Source organism: Staurois parvus, unplaced genomic scaffold (assembly GCF_062004578.1).
Source record: "Staurois parvus isolate SC_StPar_1 unplaced genomic scaffold, SC_StPar_1.0 ptg000131l, whole genome shotgun sequence".
In the NCBI taxonomy this organism is placed as follows: Eukaryota; Metazoa; Chordata; class Amphibia; order Anura; family Ranidae; genus Staurois; species Staurois parvus.
This window is the reverse complement of record NW_028317927.1, coordinates 8,997,770-9,019,335: the sequence shown is the minus strand read 5'-3', so window position 1 is coordinate 9,019,335 and position 21,566 is coordinate 8,997,770. Positions and strand designations below refer to the sequence as shown.

Genomic DNA, 21,566 nt, shown 5'->3' with positions numbered 1-21,566 from the left:
CCTCCCCAGGAAAGACCCAGGGAATAGTATGCCCAAAGAATAAATAGCTTCTCCCAGCATTCATTAGGGCTGATCTCCCTGGGATTGGCTGGAGTGACATTAATATCCGTACTGTATTCTGCATGAGTTCTACCTATACATCTAGAACCTGCCTAGGTTACTTGGATACACAGGAAGTCAGAGGCAGAACTAGCAGCACTTGAACACACTGAGCAAGCACTATGAACAATTGTAGCTCTCTGTTAAGCAGAAAGCCTAATTAGATTTTCATAACAGTTCTCCTGTTAAGCAGAGGAACCAACTATAATAGTTGGTTCCTCTGCTTAATAGGAGAACTGTTATGAAAATCTAATCTACTTATCCTAGCACCTATCTTGGAGGGTGCTACATAAGGTAGGAGACACATCACATTTAACGTCAAAAGGAAAAGAACAATACAACTTTATTCATTTCATACCTTCTACTAACAGATTTTAAAATTACCTCCTGGTTGTCCTTATTTTGGTTTGTGCAAAATATCTTATGATACAAGGTTTCCAAAGAGTTGCCAGAATCCAGTCGATCAAAGCAATGCCGATCCAAAACTTCTAACGTGTGCAAAACTCTGCTAATAGTGACACCTATAATCAAAATATAGAGAACACCTGTTATGAAGGAAACTGAGATATTAAGTCCATATTATATAAAGACAAAGATTTCAAACTTAAACTTCACTGTTCAAGCTGCAATTGTCAATTTTAACATTTGTGGTCTGTACATGGTACTACAATGATTAGGGCAGTTTAAAAGGTCAGAAGGGAAGCTTACTGCGAGTTGAATGTGTTTTACCAGCCTTTGATAAGAAAGTCCTATCGATCATCATGAGCTCATCTCTCCAAAGCAAATGACTACCTGAAGGGCACATCCATATGAAGATTTCCTTCTATCACTCTGCTTATCTCTATTTATGTTTTTTTATTGATTGATTGATTAATGTATTTATTTTATTTATTTTTGTGTAGTGCTTATCTCCAAAAGGGGCCATTGAGAATGTACCCAGGTCTCCCACAAGAGTGCAGAGGCTGCCAGCCACACAAGCACAGTCCCACACACACTGACAATTCAGGCTCAGTCTAGGGGGTATCTTTTTAGTATTTATTGCTAAAAAACTTTAACAGTAGAGGGGTTTAGGACCACAGCATACTCCACACTGATTAACAGCAATAATGGTAGGATAAACTTCTTACTAATTTTCTAGTAGCAGCTTTTCTTGGCGGTAACAGGGAATGGCCAGTATATATAGGACTAGACCAGGGGCGGACTGACCATTTGGAAACTCGGGCACTGCCCGAGGACCCGGGGTCAGTAGGGGGCCCCATGAGATGCCCCTGGTACCTTTTTCATAGGCTTTTTTGAGTTTGGGCAAGGACACAGGTGCCCCATGATCCCCTATTGCCCGGGGGCCCCATGAGTTGTTAGTCCACCCCTGGACTAGACATGAATTTTTGTTATTCGGAGATGTATCCAAATTTCAGAATTACTATAGTAACAAATTTAAAACAATCAGAAATAATGTAAGGAAATTTAAATCAAATTTGAAAATGAAATCAAATTTGAATACAAAATTCAAAATGTACACATATTGTTGATTATTGCTGATTTATGACAAGGACTGTGTGTAATAAAATATAACCGTCTTCCAAAATTCGAAAAGAATAGAAAAGAATAAAACAGAATAGAATAAAATAGAAAAAAATTTATAGAATAAAATAGAAAGAATATAGCTGTCTTAATAAATTCAAATTTGGAAAGGAATAGAATAGAATAAAATAGAAAAGAATAGAGTGAAACAAATTAGAAAAAAATAGAAAATAAAAGAATAGAATAGAAAAAAAATAGAATAGATTATAATAGAATAAAATAGAAAGAATAAAGTTGTCTTCTGAATTTCAAATAGAATAGAACCATATATTCTTCATAATGAATTCTGATTGGATATATTTGATTCAAATTCTTTGAAAAAATTTTAATCCACTGGAAAACAAATAAACAAAACTAAACTAAACTAATTTCTTTACGAATCAGTACGAAGCAATTTTTTTAATTCTGCACATGTATATATAGGACCCTACAACAGCAATCCATATGGCCACTTCTGGAACTTGTACAACTGACAGTCTCCAGTAAAGTTTTTACTTACAGTATCCTAGGAGCTGTTGGCTGGTTAACTAGAGCCTTCTCCAGATTCAGGACTTCAGTGAAGTTCTCTCCAGCAAATTTAATCCTCCAGGGGCAGCAGCCCTAAAAGAATCAGGAACCCTCTCTTGATGGTAAGATCATTCTGTTCAGCCCTACTTAAATTTTTATCACTTACCCAGCCACCTTCTGGACGCCACCTTCCAGAGACTGGCTGAGGCATGATACATATTCAACTCATCATTTGAACCTCCCAGCCCTACCATCTGGAAACATCTCTCAGAGGCAGGTGGGAGCAATCAAACTCAGCACACGAAACCCTGAGCAGACTAACACAATCAATCACTTTAATATAATGAAGCAAAAAATTAAATTTACCTAGCAACCTAATTACAACAGGGATCTACATACAGTATATTTTCTTCATGCATTGTAGGGAACAGCATTCTCTCTGAACATGGTATGGTGATAAGGCATTTGCTGCCCACTATGTAATGTCATATTAGAAGAGAAGGCACTATATACTTGATAAAGGTATTGTGCAAGTACAACATATAGAAGATTGTCAGTTGATTAAACTGTTCAGCAGTGTCCACCTTAACAGTGCTAACTATAAGGGGCCCTGATCTCCTCACTTGACATGACAATGAATATGATGCACCTAAAAACAAGAGGAGAGAACATACTCATTACACAGTATACTTCACCTGCAGCTGACTCTTGGCACTTATCAAATGACCACCGGACTTCTACAGCTCGACCCCGTTGTTTGATTTGCTGCTCTACATCATAGATTTTGGCCCGAACCTGAACAAACAAAACACTGTGAACTTTAGCTCACAGCTCTAACTCCTAACTCCTAACTCAATTTCATCTAAAGCAAGATCAACATAGATAACAGACTTAGAGCCCTTTGAATGCCAAAGAAAATCTTTTAAATGCCGACTTCCCACTCTTTCTGCTTGTAGGTAGTTGCAGGTTTTCCTCTGTCCAATAGGTGACACTGTGCCATTTCCTCTTGAACTTTGTTGGTGTCCTAGAGGAACTAGCTGTCTAATTGGATCCTGCAACCACTGGTGACCTTCAGCACCCTTCTTGGTGTGGGACATTATAAAATAGTGGGCATGTCAGGAGCAAGTGGTAACTCAAGGGCAGAGACCCTGCTTGTTAGGGAGATTGAATAGCAAAGGGAGGGCTTCCTAGCGAGTAGGGTTGGCAGAAACAGGGTATACATGGACCAAAAATTGGCCAGTTCAGCAGGAACCAGACAAATTTTGCTACGCATGTACCTGCTGTCTGACGGGGTTCTGTCAATCGGTCCTCTTGGAAGACCAGCATTCGATCCCTGCAATCAACACTGATCTGTGTATTCTTGCAGGTAGGGGGAAAGTCCCCACTGTCAAAATTCAATAGTGCAGCTGGGGAGATCTTTGTAACCACATCACTGGTGAATTTTGTTTTGTTCAACCTGTTGAACAAAAAAATTCAAGGTGTATATCCTGATTTAGGGACAATACCGATGTAGAGGAAACATTCCAGTATCCAAACCAGTGAACTGGGGCTCTTCTCAGCAGTATGTCAGAAGTGCTGTCCAAGTACAATGCAAACAGCTACCCCTCTAGAGGAAGCTGTCCTCTGTAATGCAGGCCCAAGCCTGGTGATACTGTATAAATTCACAATGTTATATTGCCTAATACCAGTGCTATAGAAACTGCCTTTATTCATAACTACTAACCTATATACAATATACAAGACAAATTATAACATCCAGGATTGTGTGTGTGGTTTCTCCCTGATTGGGTACACTTGGGCCTGTTGACTAAAGATAGTTAATTTAGAGGTTGCAAAATAAATTACTGTATCACCCAAAATATGGCTTCCATTCAGTAGCCCAAAGAGGCATACAAAAAAGAAGGGTTTGTGAAAAGAAATTCACAGGAAAAGCGGCTACACTATGAACAGAATGTGATACTCAGAAAAAATTCCAAAAATAATGCTTTATTACATATAAATATTTGACATATGGGCAGTCGCCCTGGTTACCATCACCTCAGTATGAGACAATATACACACAGACCTAAAACCATATAAAATCACCAAGACCGGTCTGAATGAATGTGCTGCCAAGACAATGACAAAAATGTCTAAAGTCTTTGCCGCACTGGCACATAGGTTAACACTTCCCAAAGGAGGTGTACACAAAAATTATACCATAGGTATACAGTGTCACATGTAATAAATGTAAAGACATATGTCATAGCCATGTAGGTTCTATCCCATAGAGGGGATTTCCCAAAAATTATACTAAAGGTATGAAATATCACATGTATGCATTGCGGCGAGCACAGTGTGCGTCAGAAGAGAGGCATAACCATAAGCCTATGTAAGGCAGCAAAAGGATATCATATATAAAATGCAGTACAGTCCCATGCCGGTACACGTGGTTGGGGCCCATTCATCTGTAATAGAAGTGACTGATATTTAGGACTCTTTAGATGTAAATAACGCCCCGATTGTTGCCTGGATGGAGAAACAGATGCAGATAGCAGAACACTGCTTTAAGTGATGACTTCACCACAGTATGTGGACTACACATCACTTGTTGTTGAAAACAAGATAAAGCCCAGCGGCTCCTCCGCCCGTTGAAATATATATGGCATGCCTTGTTTCCTATGTAAAGCACCATAATGTCCCCATCCTGTAATAAGACAAACAATATGAGGGAAGTCACTGTAAGAGCTTTGAACTCTATATTAGACGTTTTATGCCATGTAGGTCATAGAGGACCTTGAATCTAATGTCCTGTAACAGTCCACTCACCACCTGTGCAATGGGTAGTAAGAAAGAAGAAGATGTCCTTCATGAATACTGCCCTTCAAAAAAGTACTGCTGTATGGAACCAGGGAACCACCGCTTACATCAGCCGACATACCGCGGGTTCCGACCTCTCCATGGCGCCTGTGCCGCCTAAGCCTGCCTCATGGCATGTGAAGATGGCTACCTCCTTGTGGGTCAGCATGCGTTCCACCTAGTGCGCATGACCGGAAGTGACGTATCTGACGTATGACGTCAACGCGTTTCGCCGATGGGCGTATCTCACTCAGCTTCGTCAGGACCAATGGGATTACTGCATTTCAACCCTCTATTTATAGTGGATTAAGACCCACCCACATATGCAAAAATCACATTGCAGTTATCCCCAATGGAAGAAAAAAGGCTAAATATTTAGCACATCCGCTGGTCATAGTTAAATTAAAACAATAAGCGACTGGAAATATCAAAGGGAGGAAAGACTTGACAAATACAGCAATATACACAAAAGTACCAAATAAAACACAGAAATTATATTCAATTGAAAATTACCACACTTTCACCAGAAGATGGCAGTGTTAATGAAAAGGTCAATTGAATATAATTTCTGTGTTTTATTTGGTACTTTTGTGTATATTGCTGTATTTGTCAAGTCTTTCCTCCCTTTAATATTTCCAGTCGCTTATTGTTTTAATTTAACTATGACCAGCGGATGTGCTAAATATTTAGCCTTTTTTCTTCCATTGGGGATAACTGCAATGTGATTTTTGCATATGTGGGTGGGTCTTAATCCACTATAAATAGAGGGTTGAAATGCAGTAATCCCATTGGTCCTGACGAAGCTGAGTGAGATACGCCCATCGGCGAAACGCGTTGACGTCATACGTCAGTTACGTCACTTCCGGTCATGCGCACTAGGTGGAACGCATGCTGACCCACAAGGAGGTAGCCATCTTCACATGCCATGAGGCAGGCTTAGGCGGCACAGGCGCCATGGAGAGGTCGGAACCCGCGGTATGTCGGCTGATGTAAGCGGTGGTTCCCTGGTTCCATACAGCAGTACTTTTTTGAAGGGCAGTATTCATGAAGGACATCTTCTTCTTTCTTACTACCCATTGCACAGGTGGTGAGTGGACTGTTACAGGACATTAGATTCAAGGTCCTCTATGACCTACATGGCATAAAACGTCTAATATAGAGTTCAAAGCTCTTACAGTGACTTCCCTCATATTGTTTGTCTTATTACAGGATGGGGACATTATGGTGCTTTACATAGGAAACAAGGCATGCCATATATATTTCAACGGGCGGAGGAGCCGCTGGGCTTTATCTTGTTTTCAACAACAAGTGATGTGTAGTCCACATACTGTGGTGAAGTCATCACTTAAAGCAGTGTTCTGCTATCTGCATCTGTTTCTCCATCCAGGCAACAATCGGGGCGTTATTTACATCTAAAGAGTCCTAAATATCAGTCACTTCTATTACAGATGAATGGGCCCCAACCACGTGTACCGGCATGGGACTGTACTGCATTTTATATATGATATCCTTTTGCTGCCTTACATAGGCTTATGGTTATGCCTCTCTTCTGACGCACACTGTGCTCGCCGCAATGCATACATGTGATATTTCATACCTTTGGTATAATTTTTGGGAAATCCCCTCTATGGGATAGAACCTACATGGTTATGACATATGTCTTTACATTTATTACATGTGACACTGTATACCTATGGTATAATTTTTGTGTACACCTCCTTTGGGAAGTGTTAACCTATGTGCCAGTGCGGCAAAGACTTTAGACATTTTTGTCATTGTCTTGGCAGCACATTCATTCAGACCGGTCTTGGTGATTTTATATGGTTTTAGGTCTGTGTGTATATTGTCTCATACTGAGGTGATGGTAACCAGGGCGACTGCCCATATGTCAAATATTTATATGTAATAAAGCATTATTTTTGGAATTTTTTCTGAGTATCACATTCTGTTCATAGTGTAGCCGCTTTTCCTGTGAATTTCTTTTCACAAACCCTTCTTTTTTGTACACTTGGGCCTGTGCCCGGGCTCTTCCTACACTTGGCATAGTCAGAAGGATATGGAAGAAGCTGATGCCCCTTATCCTCTTTCTGCATCAGAGACTGCAATGAGGGATGAGACTTATTCTATTGCATCTATCCAATAGGAAGTCTCTGATGTCAAGAGGGACCAGATTCTATGAGCTGGTAATCCTTTGAGGTGAAACCCAGATCTGGACCAGAGGTTCCTGTGGTGTGGCAAGCAGGGACATATTGTGAGAATTGAGGCAAGGAGTAAAGTCAAGCTCCCTCATGCAAGTTGTTAAAATAGGAGTTCCCAGGGCAGGGGAACAAGCTGTGGGAACTACCTCAACAAGTCGCAGGTTGATGCCAAAACGATATCCTCAAGCCCTGTGGTTTCAGCACTGAATAGGTGTCAGGCCCAGTGATTGCTGGTCATCAGTTCTGAGGTGAATGCTATGGTTTATGCTTTCTATCAGCAACATTTTGGGTCAGTTCAACACTAGACCCATCCATGGCTACCATAGACTATAGCTATGACTGAGGCAAGAAATGGTTTGTCCACTAACGGTAGGGATTTGAAAAAAAGAAAATTGCAAGGAGCTACCATTATGGTTGAGCCGAGGTGTGATCTGGAGGTGAAGGGCAAATGGCTAGTGGCTGGGACTCTGTTAGAGGTGCACCAAGGTAAGGTGCTTGTCCAGATGGTAAATCTGGGGACCACACCTATTCAACTACCTGCTCAAATTGTTATTGCTGATGTGTTTGTAGTGCTGCAGAAATGTTTCTGCCCCGAGTCTGAAGAGGTGTCCTGCCCTGGGGTGAAGGCTGCCTGTGCCTCCCTTAAGGCTGCCTTGACCTCTTTTGAGGTCTCTCAGTGTCAACAACTGTTAGACAAACTGGATCTGCCTGTACAATGGCTCCTACACCAGGTCTTAGAGAAATATGTGCTATTTGCAGGTGGGCCCATGGATTAGGAGTGTATCACTACCCTAGATCCTCCCATATTCATTGAGAATATGGTCCCCATTATAGAAAGATACTGCAACACTATGTCATGCAGTCAAAGACTTACAAGATATTATGGTACAGAGTGGGGTCATCCAGGAGAGTTGGTGCCCATGGACTGCCCCCATAGTCCTAGTCAGGGAGAAAGATGGGAGCTTATGGTTCTGCATGGATAACTGGAAGAGGAATGCATGTACTCTTCGAGATGCTTACTCCCTGCCACAGGTGAAAAAGCTCTCATGGCCTTAAGGCAAGCATGTTACTTTGAACTTTGGATTCAGCCAGTGGCTACTGGCAGGTGCCTACAAGAGAGGATGATTGCAAAAAGACTGCTTTTATTACTCCTCTAGGACTGTACAAGGTTAATCAGATGTCCTTTGGTCTAATGAATGCTCTCAGTACTTTTCAGAGGCTCATGGTACACTGCTTGGAGGACATCAACTTCAGGACCATTCTCATTTATCTGAAGGACATTATCATCTTTTCTAAAAACCTTTGAGGATCATATCCATCATCTTGATGCAACTTTCACTCAACTGACACAATTCAGTATGAGTTAAAGTTGATTCCCAGTAAATGCCATCTGTTTAGAAGCTGAATACAGTATTTAGGTCATGTAGTGGAAGTTGAAGGGTTGTCTCTTTATCTAAATAAGATACAGGTATGGGATTGGTCGGCCCCCAAAACTATGGCAGAACTGTTTTCTTTTCTGGGGCTGGTAGGCTATTTCCATTGCTTCATCCCCATATTTGCTCACATCGTGGTCCTCTTACTCAGCTATTGTACACACAGTCTACTCACCGGAAGTTGTCACCCTCCACCCAAGTTGACTGGCAAACTGCCCAGGAGAAAGCATTCAAAACCCTCAAAGGGATGTTGACCATGATCCCTCTCCTGGCGTATGCTGATTATACAAAGTCTTTTCATATCTACACTGATAGCAGTTTCCAAGGACTGTGCTGTTCTCCCTCAAGAGCATGATGGGGTTCAGCGTGTTTCCGTCTATGCCAACTGTGTCCTGCGGCCAACGGAATGTAACCCCCTCAATTATAGCTCATTCAAGTTGAAACGTTTGGCACTGGACTGGCCCATAACTGTGAAGTTCACTAAATACCTAACAGGAGGTCAGGTAGACATTTATACTGAGCATAACCCCCTGGCTTACTTAGATGTGGCCAAGCTTGAAGCCCTAGAGCAGTGTTGAGTGGCTTGATTATCTCATTTCAGCTACAAGATCCATTATAAGTCAGGACGGCTGCACAGCAATGTGCCATTATACAGATGGAGCAGAATATGTTAGGGAAAATGTACCCTCATGGACTCCATTGGTGTCTCAAAGGAAATGTCTGATTAGACGATGCAATCTCTGGTGACCTTCAGCTGCTATCTTGGTGTGGTATGTTAGAAATTAGGGTATCCATGTCATTTAGGAATGCTTGGAGCAAGTAGTAGGTCAGGGATAGAGACCCCGCTGGATAGAGCAGGGAGGTGTTCCTGGCAAGTAGGTCAGCTCAGAGACAACATTTGTGCAGAGGAAACATTCCGCTATCCAGCCCAGTGAAGTGGGGCTTTTCTCAGCGGAATCAAAGTTCCATCCTAGTACACTGCAAACTGCCACCCCTCTAGTGGAAGCCATCTTCCAGTAAAACTGGCCATTGTCTGGTGACACTGTAGAAATACCAGATGCTACATACATAAGCCTAATATCAATGCCTATAGAAACTGCCTTTATTAATTACCACTAACCAATATACAAGATAAATTAAAACAATTAAGGACTGTATGTGTTGTCTCTCCATGATTGGGTACCCTTGGGCTGGGCCCAGCCTACATGCTTTATCTTATTCTTGTTTTTTTTTCTTCAGAAAATATAATGGAAATGGAGAGGGAGAATCAGATGAGAAGACAAACTTTATGGAAAGCTCTCAGACTCTATGGGGAAAGGAATAGTAAACAGCAGGTGGCGGACTGACCATTTGGAAACTCGAGTACTGCCCGAGGGCCTGGGGTCAGTAGGGGGCCCCATGAGATGCCTCTGGTACCTTTTTCATAGGCTTTTTTGAGTTTGGGCAAGGATACAGGGGCCCCATGATCCCCTATTGCCCTGGGGGCCCATGAGTTGTCAGTCCCCCCCTGGTAAACAGTGAATTGTCATTTTCTCTCCCCCAAATTTAAAGTAAGAATAAACCAAAAGGGGACACACTGGAAAAACATCCATGTGCCCTTAAGTTCCAGGTGTAATTGGTGTTCCATTTAACTTTGTACAGCTTTACATACCTGTTGATTAAAAGGTGAGCTGCCACCAGGCATAGGCAGACTTGATGGGGGAACTTGAAGAAGATCCAGAGGTGAACCTGGATTTACGTTTTTACTTTCATTTGTGGAATAGTTCCACACCAAGGCACTTGGACAGCAGAGGGTGATAGTCTGCAGGAATTAAAAAAAATCAATCATTCCCTCCATTTTATTTGCACATTTAATATTAAAGGGAACCAACTGTATAGTGAGAGAAATATGGAGGCTGCCAATGTTAAGCTCCCTCTGAAAAGTCTGGCTCTGCCTGACTGTCTTTGCTTTCAATACTTGGAGTAAAGCAGGCAGCAAGCGAAGTCAGTGATCTGTGCAATTGTTCCAGATTACTGACTTGTAAAACATGGAAACTTGACAGCCTTGTAAAATAAAATATAATAACTATGTTATTTAGATATAGGAAATACAGTACAAAAATTTTGCAGTTAAATCACACATTTTGTATAATAGCAAGACAAAAAAAAATCATGTTTTGCAGAATGGTCTTCATAATGGGGTAAGACAGAAACGACAACAGGAAGATATAACTATGGATATCCAAGACAGGTAAGTAAATAATTTACCACCCTTAATTAAAATGTCACTTTTGGGCAGATGTAACTAATACTTCTTTGCAATGTTCCCACCTGTAACATGCAGCTAAGACCGTATACCAATGGGCGGTGCTGCGGACATAACTGGAAATCAACACAAGGCAAATGAACGGAGGGCACCACAGGTCCTGAAGTACTGGCACTTGCAGCTGTTATGGGAGGATTGCCTTGTGCCATCATGATAATTGGTGTGTGTACAGCAAGTTGACTGGCACAATCACTCAGTAGAGCAGACAGACGTCTGGAGCAGAAGTAGGCAAGGCGTCGTGACAGATACGCTGATTGTACAAATTCCTCAGAATGCTGGAAATGAAAAAGCAGAGTTTACTTACATGTAACAGTGCTTAGTCTTTTATAAATAACAAAATCTTTTAGATTTATGATAAACAGTTTTTAGACGTCACAAAAATAAGAAGTAAATGTACAAAAACTGCCACACAAAATGTTTGGTTTTTACTTTTTTTGGCCAACAAGGCTGGTTGTAGAATAAGTGCTCATAAAGGATAAGTTCAACTTTGTAGCATGTTACATGTTACACCCGTAGTTATGACAGGTGGGGATCCTCTCACTGCACCCGCTATCACAAATTGAAAACAGCATGATTCATTCACAGAGATCAAACGGCTTCTAGTTCTCAATGAAGTGCGAGGGTGCTGGTGAGCGCTCTCACAGTTCATTGATTCTTTCTGGACTTCAGCATTGTCTGTATGGGAGGTAGGGGCAGGCAGCTGAATGAGTGTCTGCTGAATCCTGGCACCTGCGATCTGCTGATTGCAGTCGAAATGCTCTACAGGCTGCAGTGTAAAAAATAATAAATGCACATCTTTTTACCTGCAAAATGACATGCATTTATTTTATTTTTTTTATTTTTTTTTTTACACAAAAGTGAATTTATCCTTTAATATAGGACAGCTTTTTGCTATTGCAGGGAAGTCCTAAAACCTCAGGTTTTACAACACAGTAGTGGAAGCAAAGCAAGAAGCTTAAGTATACAAATATTTAACTGTTAGAAACAAAATGTTGAATGTTTTGATGGTTATAAGGAATGCACCTAATTTGAGTATCGCTTGAGACAATTGGAGGAGGAATGGTCTGTATAGGAATCCCCCAGTGAGTTTTGCAAAGTATTTTCAGACACTGAAATGCTCAATACCATGATTTTTCAACTTGCTGTAGAATCTTTAGGTGAGCACGTATTTTCATTTCTGTGACAGAAAAAGTTATTTCATGTACCATAACACCTTTTGGCCAAATGCAAAAGATCACTAATATATGATGGGGTGACAGCTGCCCTATCAATTGCATTTGAACACAGCACAGATGTCTTCCACCTGCCATTCTTGTGGGACTTCTGCCCATTTATGCTCAACTTTACTGTTGTACTAATAAAAAAAAACATTTCCTAAGCGGTCATTGGCTTTTTAAAGCTATAGCACTTACTACCTCTATACTTCAAACAAAATCAAGTCAATATCATCTGATAGGAAACAGACATCTCATCCCATCTGAACTAGTAAACATAGTTTACAGCTAAAAAAGCATGTGTTTGAGAAAATCATTATAGCAAGCAATGGCTATTTTCCCAAATTTATTTAAGGTAATAAGAAAAAAATGCAAGATGGATATAGTATCAATAGTACCAGAACCTCTGTTCACAATTACAATATTCCTGACTGTTATAAATTTCTCATACAATGTCATTTTTCTGTTTTTATAAAAGATGAAAAACAGATAAGCATACAGTTGAAAAGGCACATAACATAGTTGTTTTATCTGCCAAATGATTTATATTTCTCACCATTCCTGAAATATCATAAATAATATGATAGTACATGGCCACATCATAAAATATAATGAGAATATTATCATGTATTATATTATTTTCACTTAGGAAAACTTTTATATTAGATGCATTAAAATCCAGTGATCTGTTTATTAGGTTGTTTTATTGCATAATGCAAGTTGATTTACAGGTGCATCTCAATAAATTAGAAAATCATCAAAAAGGTAATTTATTTCAGTAATTAATTTCAAAAAGTGAACCTCATAAAATATATAGATTTGTTACATGCAGAGTGATATATTGCAAGCATTTCTTTCTTTTTACTTTGATGATTATGGCTTACAGCTAGTGAAAACCCAAAATTCAGTATCTCAAAAAAATTAGAATATTATGCAAGACCAATAAAAAAAGGATTTTTAATACAGAAATGTTGTCTTACTGAAAAGTAAGTCCATGTACAGTATAGTATGCAAGTAATACTTGGTCGGGGCTCCTTTTGCATGAATTACTGTATCAATGCAGCGTGGCTTGGAGACGATCAGCCTGTGGCACTGCTGAGGTGTTATCGGAGCCCAGGTTGCTTTGATAGCGGCCTTTAACTGGTCTGCATTATTGGGTCTGGTGCCTCTCTCTCATCTTCCTCTTGACAATACCCCACAGATTCTCTATGAGGTTTAGGTCAGGCAAGTTTGCTGACCAATCAAACACAGTAATACCATGATCATTAAACCAGGTATTGGTAGTTTGGCAGTGTGGGCAGGTGCCAAGTCCTGCTGGAAAATGAAATCAGCATCTCCATAAAGCTGGTCAGCAGAGGGAAACATGAAGTGCTCTAGAATTTCCTGGTAGATGGCTGCGCTGACCTTGGACTTCATAAAACACAGTGGACCAACACCAGAAGACGACATGGCTTCCCAGATCATCACTGACTATGGAAACCTCACACTGCAACTTGGATTCTGTGCCTCTCTAATCTTCCTCCAGACTCTGAGACCTTGATTTCCAAATTAAATGCAAACTTTACTTTCATCAGAAAAGAGGACTTTGAACCACTGAGCAACAGCTTCACAATCCCCTCAAGGCTTTGGTTTTCCCTGTTGCTTGTGCACCTTTTTTTAACTACACTTTTTCCTTCCACTCAACTTTCTGTTAATATGCTTGGATACAGCACTCTGTGAACAGCCAGCTTCTTTAGCAATCACCTTTTGCGACTTACCCTCCTTGTGGAGGGTGTCAATGACTGTCTTCTGGACAACTATCAAGTCAGCAGTTTTCCTCATGATTGTGTAACCTACGGAACCAGACTGAAAGACCATTTAAAGACTCAGGAGATCTTTACAGGTGATTTGAGGTAATTAGATGATTAGAGTGTGACACCATGGGGTTTATTTACTAAAGCTGGAGAGTCCAAAATCAGACTCCCTTCTGCATAGAAACCAATCAGCTTCCAGGTTTCATTGCCAAAGCTTCATTGAACAAGCTGAGGTTAGAAGCTGATTGGTTTCTATGCAGAAGGGAGTCTGATTTTGGACTCTCCATCTTTAGTAAATAAACCCCCATGAGTCTACAATACTGAACCTTTTCACAATATTCTAATTTTCTGAGATACTGAATTTTGGGTTTTCACTAGCTGTTAGCCATAATTATAAAAATTAAAAGAAAAAAAATGCTTGAAATATATCACTCTGTGTGTAATGAATCTATATAATATATGAGTTTCACTTTTTGAATTGAATTACTGAAATAATTTAACTTTTTGATGATATTCTAATTTATTGAGATGCACCTGTAGTTTATGTTTTTGTATTTGTGTCTTTTTCTTGATGAACCATGCAAGGTTTAGCCCTGAAACATGTTGGCTCTATTCCCTAATTTTTTATGTTTTTATAATCGCAGTATGGCTATCTCATTCTGTCAATCTATTGTCAGCACATGTGTCCAAGATAACGACTGGCCCTAGTTCTGTACCTACCACTTCCAAATTGTTTAATGCTGTACAGAGGATTACATCATTTTTAAAGCTGAAAGAACTGCATTAAAGTGGGTGCAAACCTCTGACATGAATAATGAACAAAGCATATCCTTCTACAGTGTGTACTTGTCTCAATTCAGAGACCTTAGTATAATTTCTGTCTACTGTCTTGTTCCTTTGTTATCTGTATGAAGCACTTCTGATGAGTTTTCCTGACACCAAGAGAAAAATGGTGACAGGGGAGGGCACACCTAGTGCTTGACAGCCTCAGCTCTGTCCCTGTGTGTTGTGTGGAGGGGGGTGTGTCCCTTCCCTCCAATCAGCTCTCAGAGCTCTGAGAGATCCTAGGTAAACTCTGCAATTTGAATGGATGTGGAGAAAAGAAGACCACAGATAAACAGGTACAACTTATGTTGGAGGATTTGTTTCATTTCTGTGCATCAACTGAGGCCGGTTAATTCACTGGGTATATATATGTAAGGGTTTATAACCACTTTAACTGGTGTTTTTATTTGCATAGAGTTTAGCTTTAAATCACTAATGCTACAGCTATGCTGATGCGCTGGTAGTTTTCTCAAAAAGGTGAAAGGCCCAAACATGCTTATTCTCAATCACCCTTAGACCAGTTAATTTCTATTTAATTGGACATAGATAAAACACGAGTTTAGGTCACATATAAAACAAATATGACTTACTGCCAAGGAATGAGGTAACATTCCTGGCAAACACCACAGTTAAAAGTACACAAGGAAAACTAAACATTTCTGGAAATATTCTTCTGGTTTCTTCAGAATTTCCTATTCACCGTTTCTGAATACTCTATATACACTATCTTGCCAAAAGTATTGAGATGCCTGCCTTTACATGCACATGAACTTTAATGGCATCCTAGTCTTAGTCTACAGGGTTCAATATTGAGTTGACCCACCCTTTGTAGCTAACAGCTTCAACTCTTCTAGGAAGGCTGTCCACAAGGTTTAGGAGTGTGTCTATGGGAAGGTTTGACCATTCTTCCAGAAGCACATTTGTGAGGTCAGGCACTGATGTTGGATGAGAAGGCCTGGCTCGCAGTGTCCACTCTAATTCATTCCAAAGGTATTCTATTGGATTGAGGTCAAGACTATCTGCAGGCCAGTCAAGTTCCTCCACCCCAAACTCACTCATCCATGTCTTTATGGACCTTGCTTTGTGCACTGGTGCGCAGTCATGTTGGAACAGGAAGGGGTCGTCCCCAAACTGTTCCCACAAAGCTGGGAGCATGAATTTGTCTAAAATGTCTTGGTATGCTGACGCCTTAAGAGTTCCCTTCGTTGGAACTAAGGGGCCAAGCCCAACCCCTGAAAAACAACCCCACACCAAAATCCCCTCTCCACCAAACTTTACACTTGGCACAATACAGTCAGGCAAGTACCATTCTCCTGGCAACCATCAAACCCAGACATGTCCATCTGATTGCCAGACAGAGAGGCGTGATTAGTTACTCCAAAGAACACGTCTCCACTGCTCTAGGGTCGTGTGGTGGCGTGCTTTACACCACTGCATCTGACGCTTTGCATTGCACTTGGTGATGTAAGACTTGGATGCAGCTACTCGGCCATGGAAACCCATTCCATGAAGTTCTCTACACACTGTTGTTATGCTAATCTGAAGGCCACATGAAGTTTGGAGGTCTTTAGCTATTGACTTTGCAGACAGCTGGCGACTTCTGATCACTGTCTGCTTCAGCATGCACAGATCCCGCTCTGTCATTTTACATGGCCTACCACTTAGTGGCTGAGTTGCTGTTGTTCCCAGTTGCTTCCACTTTGTTTTAATACCACTAACAATTGACCATGGAATATTTAGTAGCAAGGAAATTTCACGGATGGACTTATTGCACAGGTGGCAGCCTATCACATTACCATGCTTTAATTCACTGAGCTCCTAAGAGCGACCCATTCTTTCACAAATGTTTGTAGAAGCAGTCTGCATGCCTTCTGTAGGTGCTTGATTGTATACACCTGTGGCCATGGAGGTGATTGTAACACATGAATCCAATGATTTTATTTATTTATTTATTACAGGTACTTATATAGCAGTATCAATTTATGCAGTGCTTTTACATATATATTGTACATTTACATCAGTTCCTAACCCTCAAGGGACGTATAATCTAAGGTCCCTATCTTACATTCATACATACACATACTAGTATGAGTCGTGATCATCCTGATAAGGTGTTCCAAAATAACAATAATATATGTCTCTTTTGAAAATTTAACATGATGCTTGTGTAAATTCCTAAAGAAGAGCTTCAGTTTGTTTGATAAAAATTAAAAGTCAGCAGCTACAAATGCTGTAGCTGCTGGTTTCTAATAAAAGGAACACTCACCTGTTCAGGGATCCAGCGCCATCATCACCTGGATCAGTTGTTCTCCGGTCTTTGGTTCCTCAACAATTTTACTGTGGGAAGCCAGCTGTGGTTCCTTGTGGCTTCTTAGCCTGCTCCCCACAGTGCATGTGCACGCTGCATTTTGCTTATGTTCCAGAGGGTTGGGGGCAGGATAAAGGGTGGGTGGAGAGCTTCCAATGAAATTGCCACAGTGATCTGATCAGAATTGGATGCGGGTACCTGTCAAAACCAGGTACCCACTCCCCCTCCCAAAAAAGTTCCAATAGTAGTAGATGTGGAAGGAGGGCAAAAGGCAGAACTTCCTCTTTAGAGTAAAGTCCTGCTTTAAATTAACAAGCAATTGTTTATGTTTCATAGGTCCTACATGGCAACTGTCCAGGATTGAAGCTTAACCTGTTCCCACTGCCTGTATGCATATAGGCGGCCTCTTGGCAGGTGGGCTTTAGTGCTGAGAGGCTGCATATATGCATCCCAAATGTAAACATTTTCTGTGCCGATAGTGCACACCCTGTATTCTCCCAGCACATTTACTAGCAGGTACTGGAAAGCTACTGATGTCTACTTGCGATCGGGAGCATTCCGATCATGTGACCACTGTGACTGCCAATCACAGCTGTCCCATGATTGGAATGCCCACTTTCGCCTCCTGGCATTTACAGTTGTGACCAAAATTATTCAACCCCCAATGCTGTAAAGGGGTTTAGGGACTATAGTGTACATTTGGAATTGTATTCAGAATCAAATCCTACAAGGACGTTGTAACTACCCAAATGCAACTAAAATGACATCAATTGTTTATGTAATACAGTAGTAAATGGTTCTTATGTGGTTTCTTCATTGCCACAATTATTCAACCCCTTAAAGACTACCACTCTGAAGAACAGAGGTTCATACAGGTGCTTTCCATCAGGTATTGAAAACACCTGTGGATGTCACCGAGCAGCAATCAAGCATAATAAGCACCAATTAGGCAGCTTTAAAATGACTGTGATACTCAGCTCCTTCTAGACATTTACTGGTGTGGTTACAAACATGGTGAAGGCAAGAGAATGGTCCAGGAAGACAAGAGAAGAGGTGATTTCTCTTCACAGGAAGGGCAATGGCTATAAGAAGATTGCAAAGATGTTAAACATACCAAGAGACACCTTAGGAAGCATCATTCGCAAATTCAAGGCAAAGGGCACTGTTGAAACGCTACCTGGTCGTGGCAGAAAGAAGATGCTGACTTCGACTGCTGTGCGCTACCTGAAGCGTAGAGTGGAGAGAAGTCCCCGTGTGACTGCTGAGGAACTGAGAAAAGATTTGTCAGATGTGGGTACAGAAGTTTCAGCCCAGACAATAAGACGCACACTGCGTAATGAAGGCCTCCGTGCCAGAACTCCCAGGCGTACCCCCTTGCTGTCTCCAAAGAATAAGAAGAGTCGACTGCAGTATGCCAAAAGCCATGTGGACAAACCACAAAAGTTGTGGGATAGTGTTCTGTGGACTGATGAAACAAAATTAGAACTGTTTGGGCCCATGGATCAACGCTATGTTTGGAGGAGGAAGAACAAGGCCTATGATGAAAAGAACACCTTGCCTACTGTGAAGCATGGTGGAGGGTCAATCATGCTTTGGGGCTGTTTTGCTTCTGCAGGTACAGGGAAGCTTCAGCGTGTGCAAGGTACCATGAATTCTCTTCAGTACCAGGAGATATTGGATGGAAACGTGATGCAGTCCGTCACACACCTGAGGCTTGGGAGACGTTGGACCTTTCAACAGGACAATGATCCCAAGCATACCTCCAAGTCCACTAGAGCATGGTTGCAGAGGAAAGGCTGGAACATTTTGGAGTGGCCATCGCAGTCACCAGACTTAAATCCGATTGAGAACCTCTGGTGGGACTTAAAGAAAGCAGTTGCAGTGCGCAAGCCTAAGAATGTGACTGAACTGGAGGCCTTTGCCCATGAAGAATGGGCGAAGATACCCGTAGATCGCTGCAAGACACTTGTGTCAAGCTATGCTTCACGTTTAAAAGCTGTTATAACTGTAAAAGGATGCTGTACTAAGTACTAAGATTGAATGTCACTTGGGGGTTGAATAAAACTGATAATGCTGTGAGCACAGAAAAGACATTTGTGGTTATTTCATTATAACTGTTATGTTATATTTGTCTGACCTACAAGTGCCTCTTTAATGTAAATGTAAGCAAGATGACTGAATGATCAAAAGCAATGTCAAACTGGCCAAAACACTCAATTTCAGTGGGGGTTGAATAATTTTGGTCACAACTGTATAACCTCTTAAGCCCCTGGTCACATCGGGTGCGACTTGGCATGCGATTTGCATGCCAAGTGACTTTAAAATCGTATGCAAAGTCGCACCCTACTGTCCGCTATTAGAGAGGTCATATCGGTGCAGTTCTGACTTGGTCAGAGCCACACCGATTTCTAAAGTAGTCCGTGTACTACTTTTGTTGCGATTTGCATAGACATCTGTGTCAGATGTCTTGCAAACTGCAAAGAAATCGGCAGGTCACCCGATTTTAAAATTCACTGTAAGTTGCACAAAATTTCAAAATCGGCTCTGATGTGACCAGGGGGGTTAAGAGCGATAAGGCAGCAGCTGGAAAAGGTTAAAAGCCTCTAGTTTTGCCTCGGTACATTTGTGTCTAGGGAGCTCTGCACACATTAATGTCTTTACATTTTAATCTTTTTTACTTTTTTCATCAAAGGAAACTTTCAGGTTTTTTTACTGTGAACAAAGGTTGTTGCTTTCCTCATCACTGGAGACATAATTATGACCATCCATCTTTACATAGAAGAGTTTCTGGCATAAGTGGAAAGTCAGCACAAAGATGTTTTCTTCCATTTATCAACTTCTGCAACATTTACAATATGATACATACTTTCCCATTACTCTGGTAAGTACGGCGATAAGCCTGCCAGCACAGGCCAAGCACCCAATGAGGTTGTGCTTGTGACTAGGCTCAGAAATGTTAAAGAAAGGCTTCTGTTAATAATAAAAATACTCCTGTGCTGCTCTTCTGTGAAACAATATATGCTTACCATACATGGAAAATAATGTGCATGCATTTTTCATGCATATTAAAAATGCACTGGACTACATCTGGTGTGATCCAGCCCTAAATATTTGACTTGATTTAGGCTTAATCTTTAATAAATCCAGCAAAGACAAGTCCCTACTAAAATATCCACCCAAATTTGGAACTAAATTGGCCAAAATTTTGTTTTACCAAGATCTGGTTGACGTTTGGAAGGAACTTGACTAAGTGAGGTTATACCCATTACTCTCATGTCCACTTCTCATACTCACGAACTGACCACATAGTCACAAGATCAGCTTGCATCCACCTCCTTACTTCAGGTAAATTGTGGAGGTCCCTTGGTCAGATTACCAAGGTTTCGTCAGGTGTGGTAACAACCCTAGGCAACCCCTAGAGAAGGAATACTTCTTACTCGTGGAGAATTAAAGAAGATCTATCACCGAAAGGAAAAAAAATGTGGTATATTCTCCAGGGATCCCTGTGAATCAAGCACCTGTCCCTATTAAAATCTAGGTTGTGGGTATCAATTGTCAGGGCTCCCGGGTATGACCAGAGGTGTGTGACTGACGCAGGGAAACGCAGACTTCAGATATGTTATAAACAATGTAATTTATTAACACTAACCATACAAACATAAACGCAGTGCAATACTAAAACATAACACAGTGCAAACAAACCAACCAACCACCCACAGATAACAGTACATACAATGCAAGCGTCGTCAGGCAGGCCGGGTCAATATCAGTCGGGCAGGTAGGTACAGGGGGAGCAAGCGGAGAATGGTCGGGGTCACAGGCCAGGTTCAGCAGGTAGCGGGCAGCGTGGTACAGAGGGTCAGGCAGAGGAGACTGGTCAGACAAGCCAGGGATCAGAACAGGGTCAGCAGAGAATCAGACAGGAACAGAGAGCAGGAACAGGATACAGGGCCCAAGAGAAACACAACACCAAGGCAGAGTCTGCAGGTCTGAATGTCCCTTAAATACACCAGTATAATTAGTTCCAGGTGTTTGACTGGCTGCAAGGTTGAGTCTCTGATTGCTGGGAGCACCCGCTGGCCAGCCCTGGTACTGCAGCTCATAAGGCAGCTGAGTCCCACTATTGCTGGCCAGTCCATTCCTGACAGTACCCCCCCCTCAAGGAGCGGCCTCAGGACGCTCCAAACAGTCCTAGCTGGGCAAAATGTTCCACCGCCCGGGTCTGGTAACTGGCGGGATATCAAAGACTGGCACACCGGGCAGGACTCCGGGCAGCGGCACACCGGGCAGAGGCACATCGGGCAGGACTCCGGGCAAAGGCACATCGGGCTGGACTCCGGGCAGAGGCACAACGGGCTGGACTCCGGGCAGAGGCACATCGGGCTGGACTCCGGGCAGAGGCACATCGGGCTGGACTCCGGGCAGAGGCACATCGGGCTGGACTCCGGGCAGAGGCACATCGGGC

The 21,566-nt window shown here is 41.7% G+C and overlaps 1 protein-coding gene across 1 annotated transcript in view; it reads right to left on the bottom strand.

The window, feature by feature from the left end:
- Positions 1-21,566, bottom strand: part of MED12L (mediator complex subunit 12L) — a 464,120-nt gene that overhangs the window by 367,566 nt on the left and 74,988 nt on the right. The window contains exons 7-10 of the mRNA XM_089672604.1: positions 10,967-11,236; positions 10,308-10,457; positions 2,883-2,982; positions 484-620 (exon numbers count right to left, since the gene is read on the bottom strand). Of these exons, the coding sequence (XP_089528730.1) occupies positions 484-620; positions 2,883-2,982; positions 10,308-10,457; positions 10,967-11,236 (657 nt within the window). The remainder of the gene's footprint in view (positions 1-483; positions 621-2,882; positions 2,983-10,307; positions 10,458-10,966; positions 11,237-21,566) is intronic.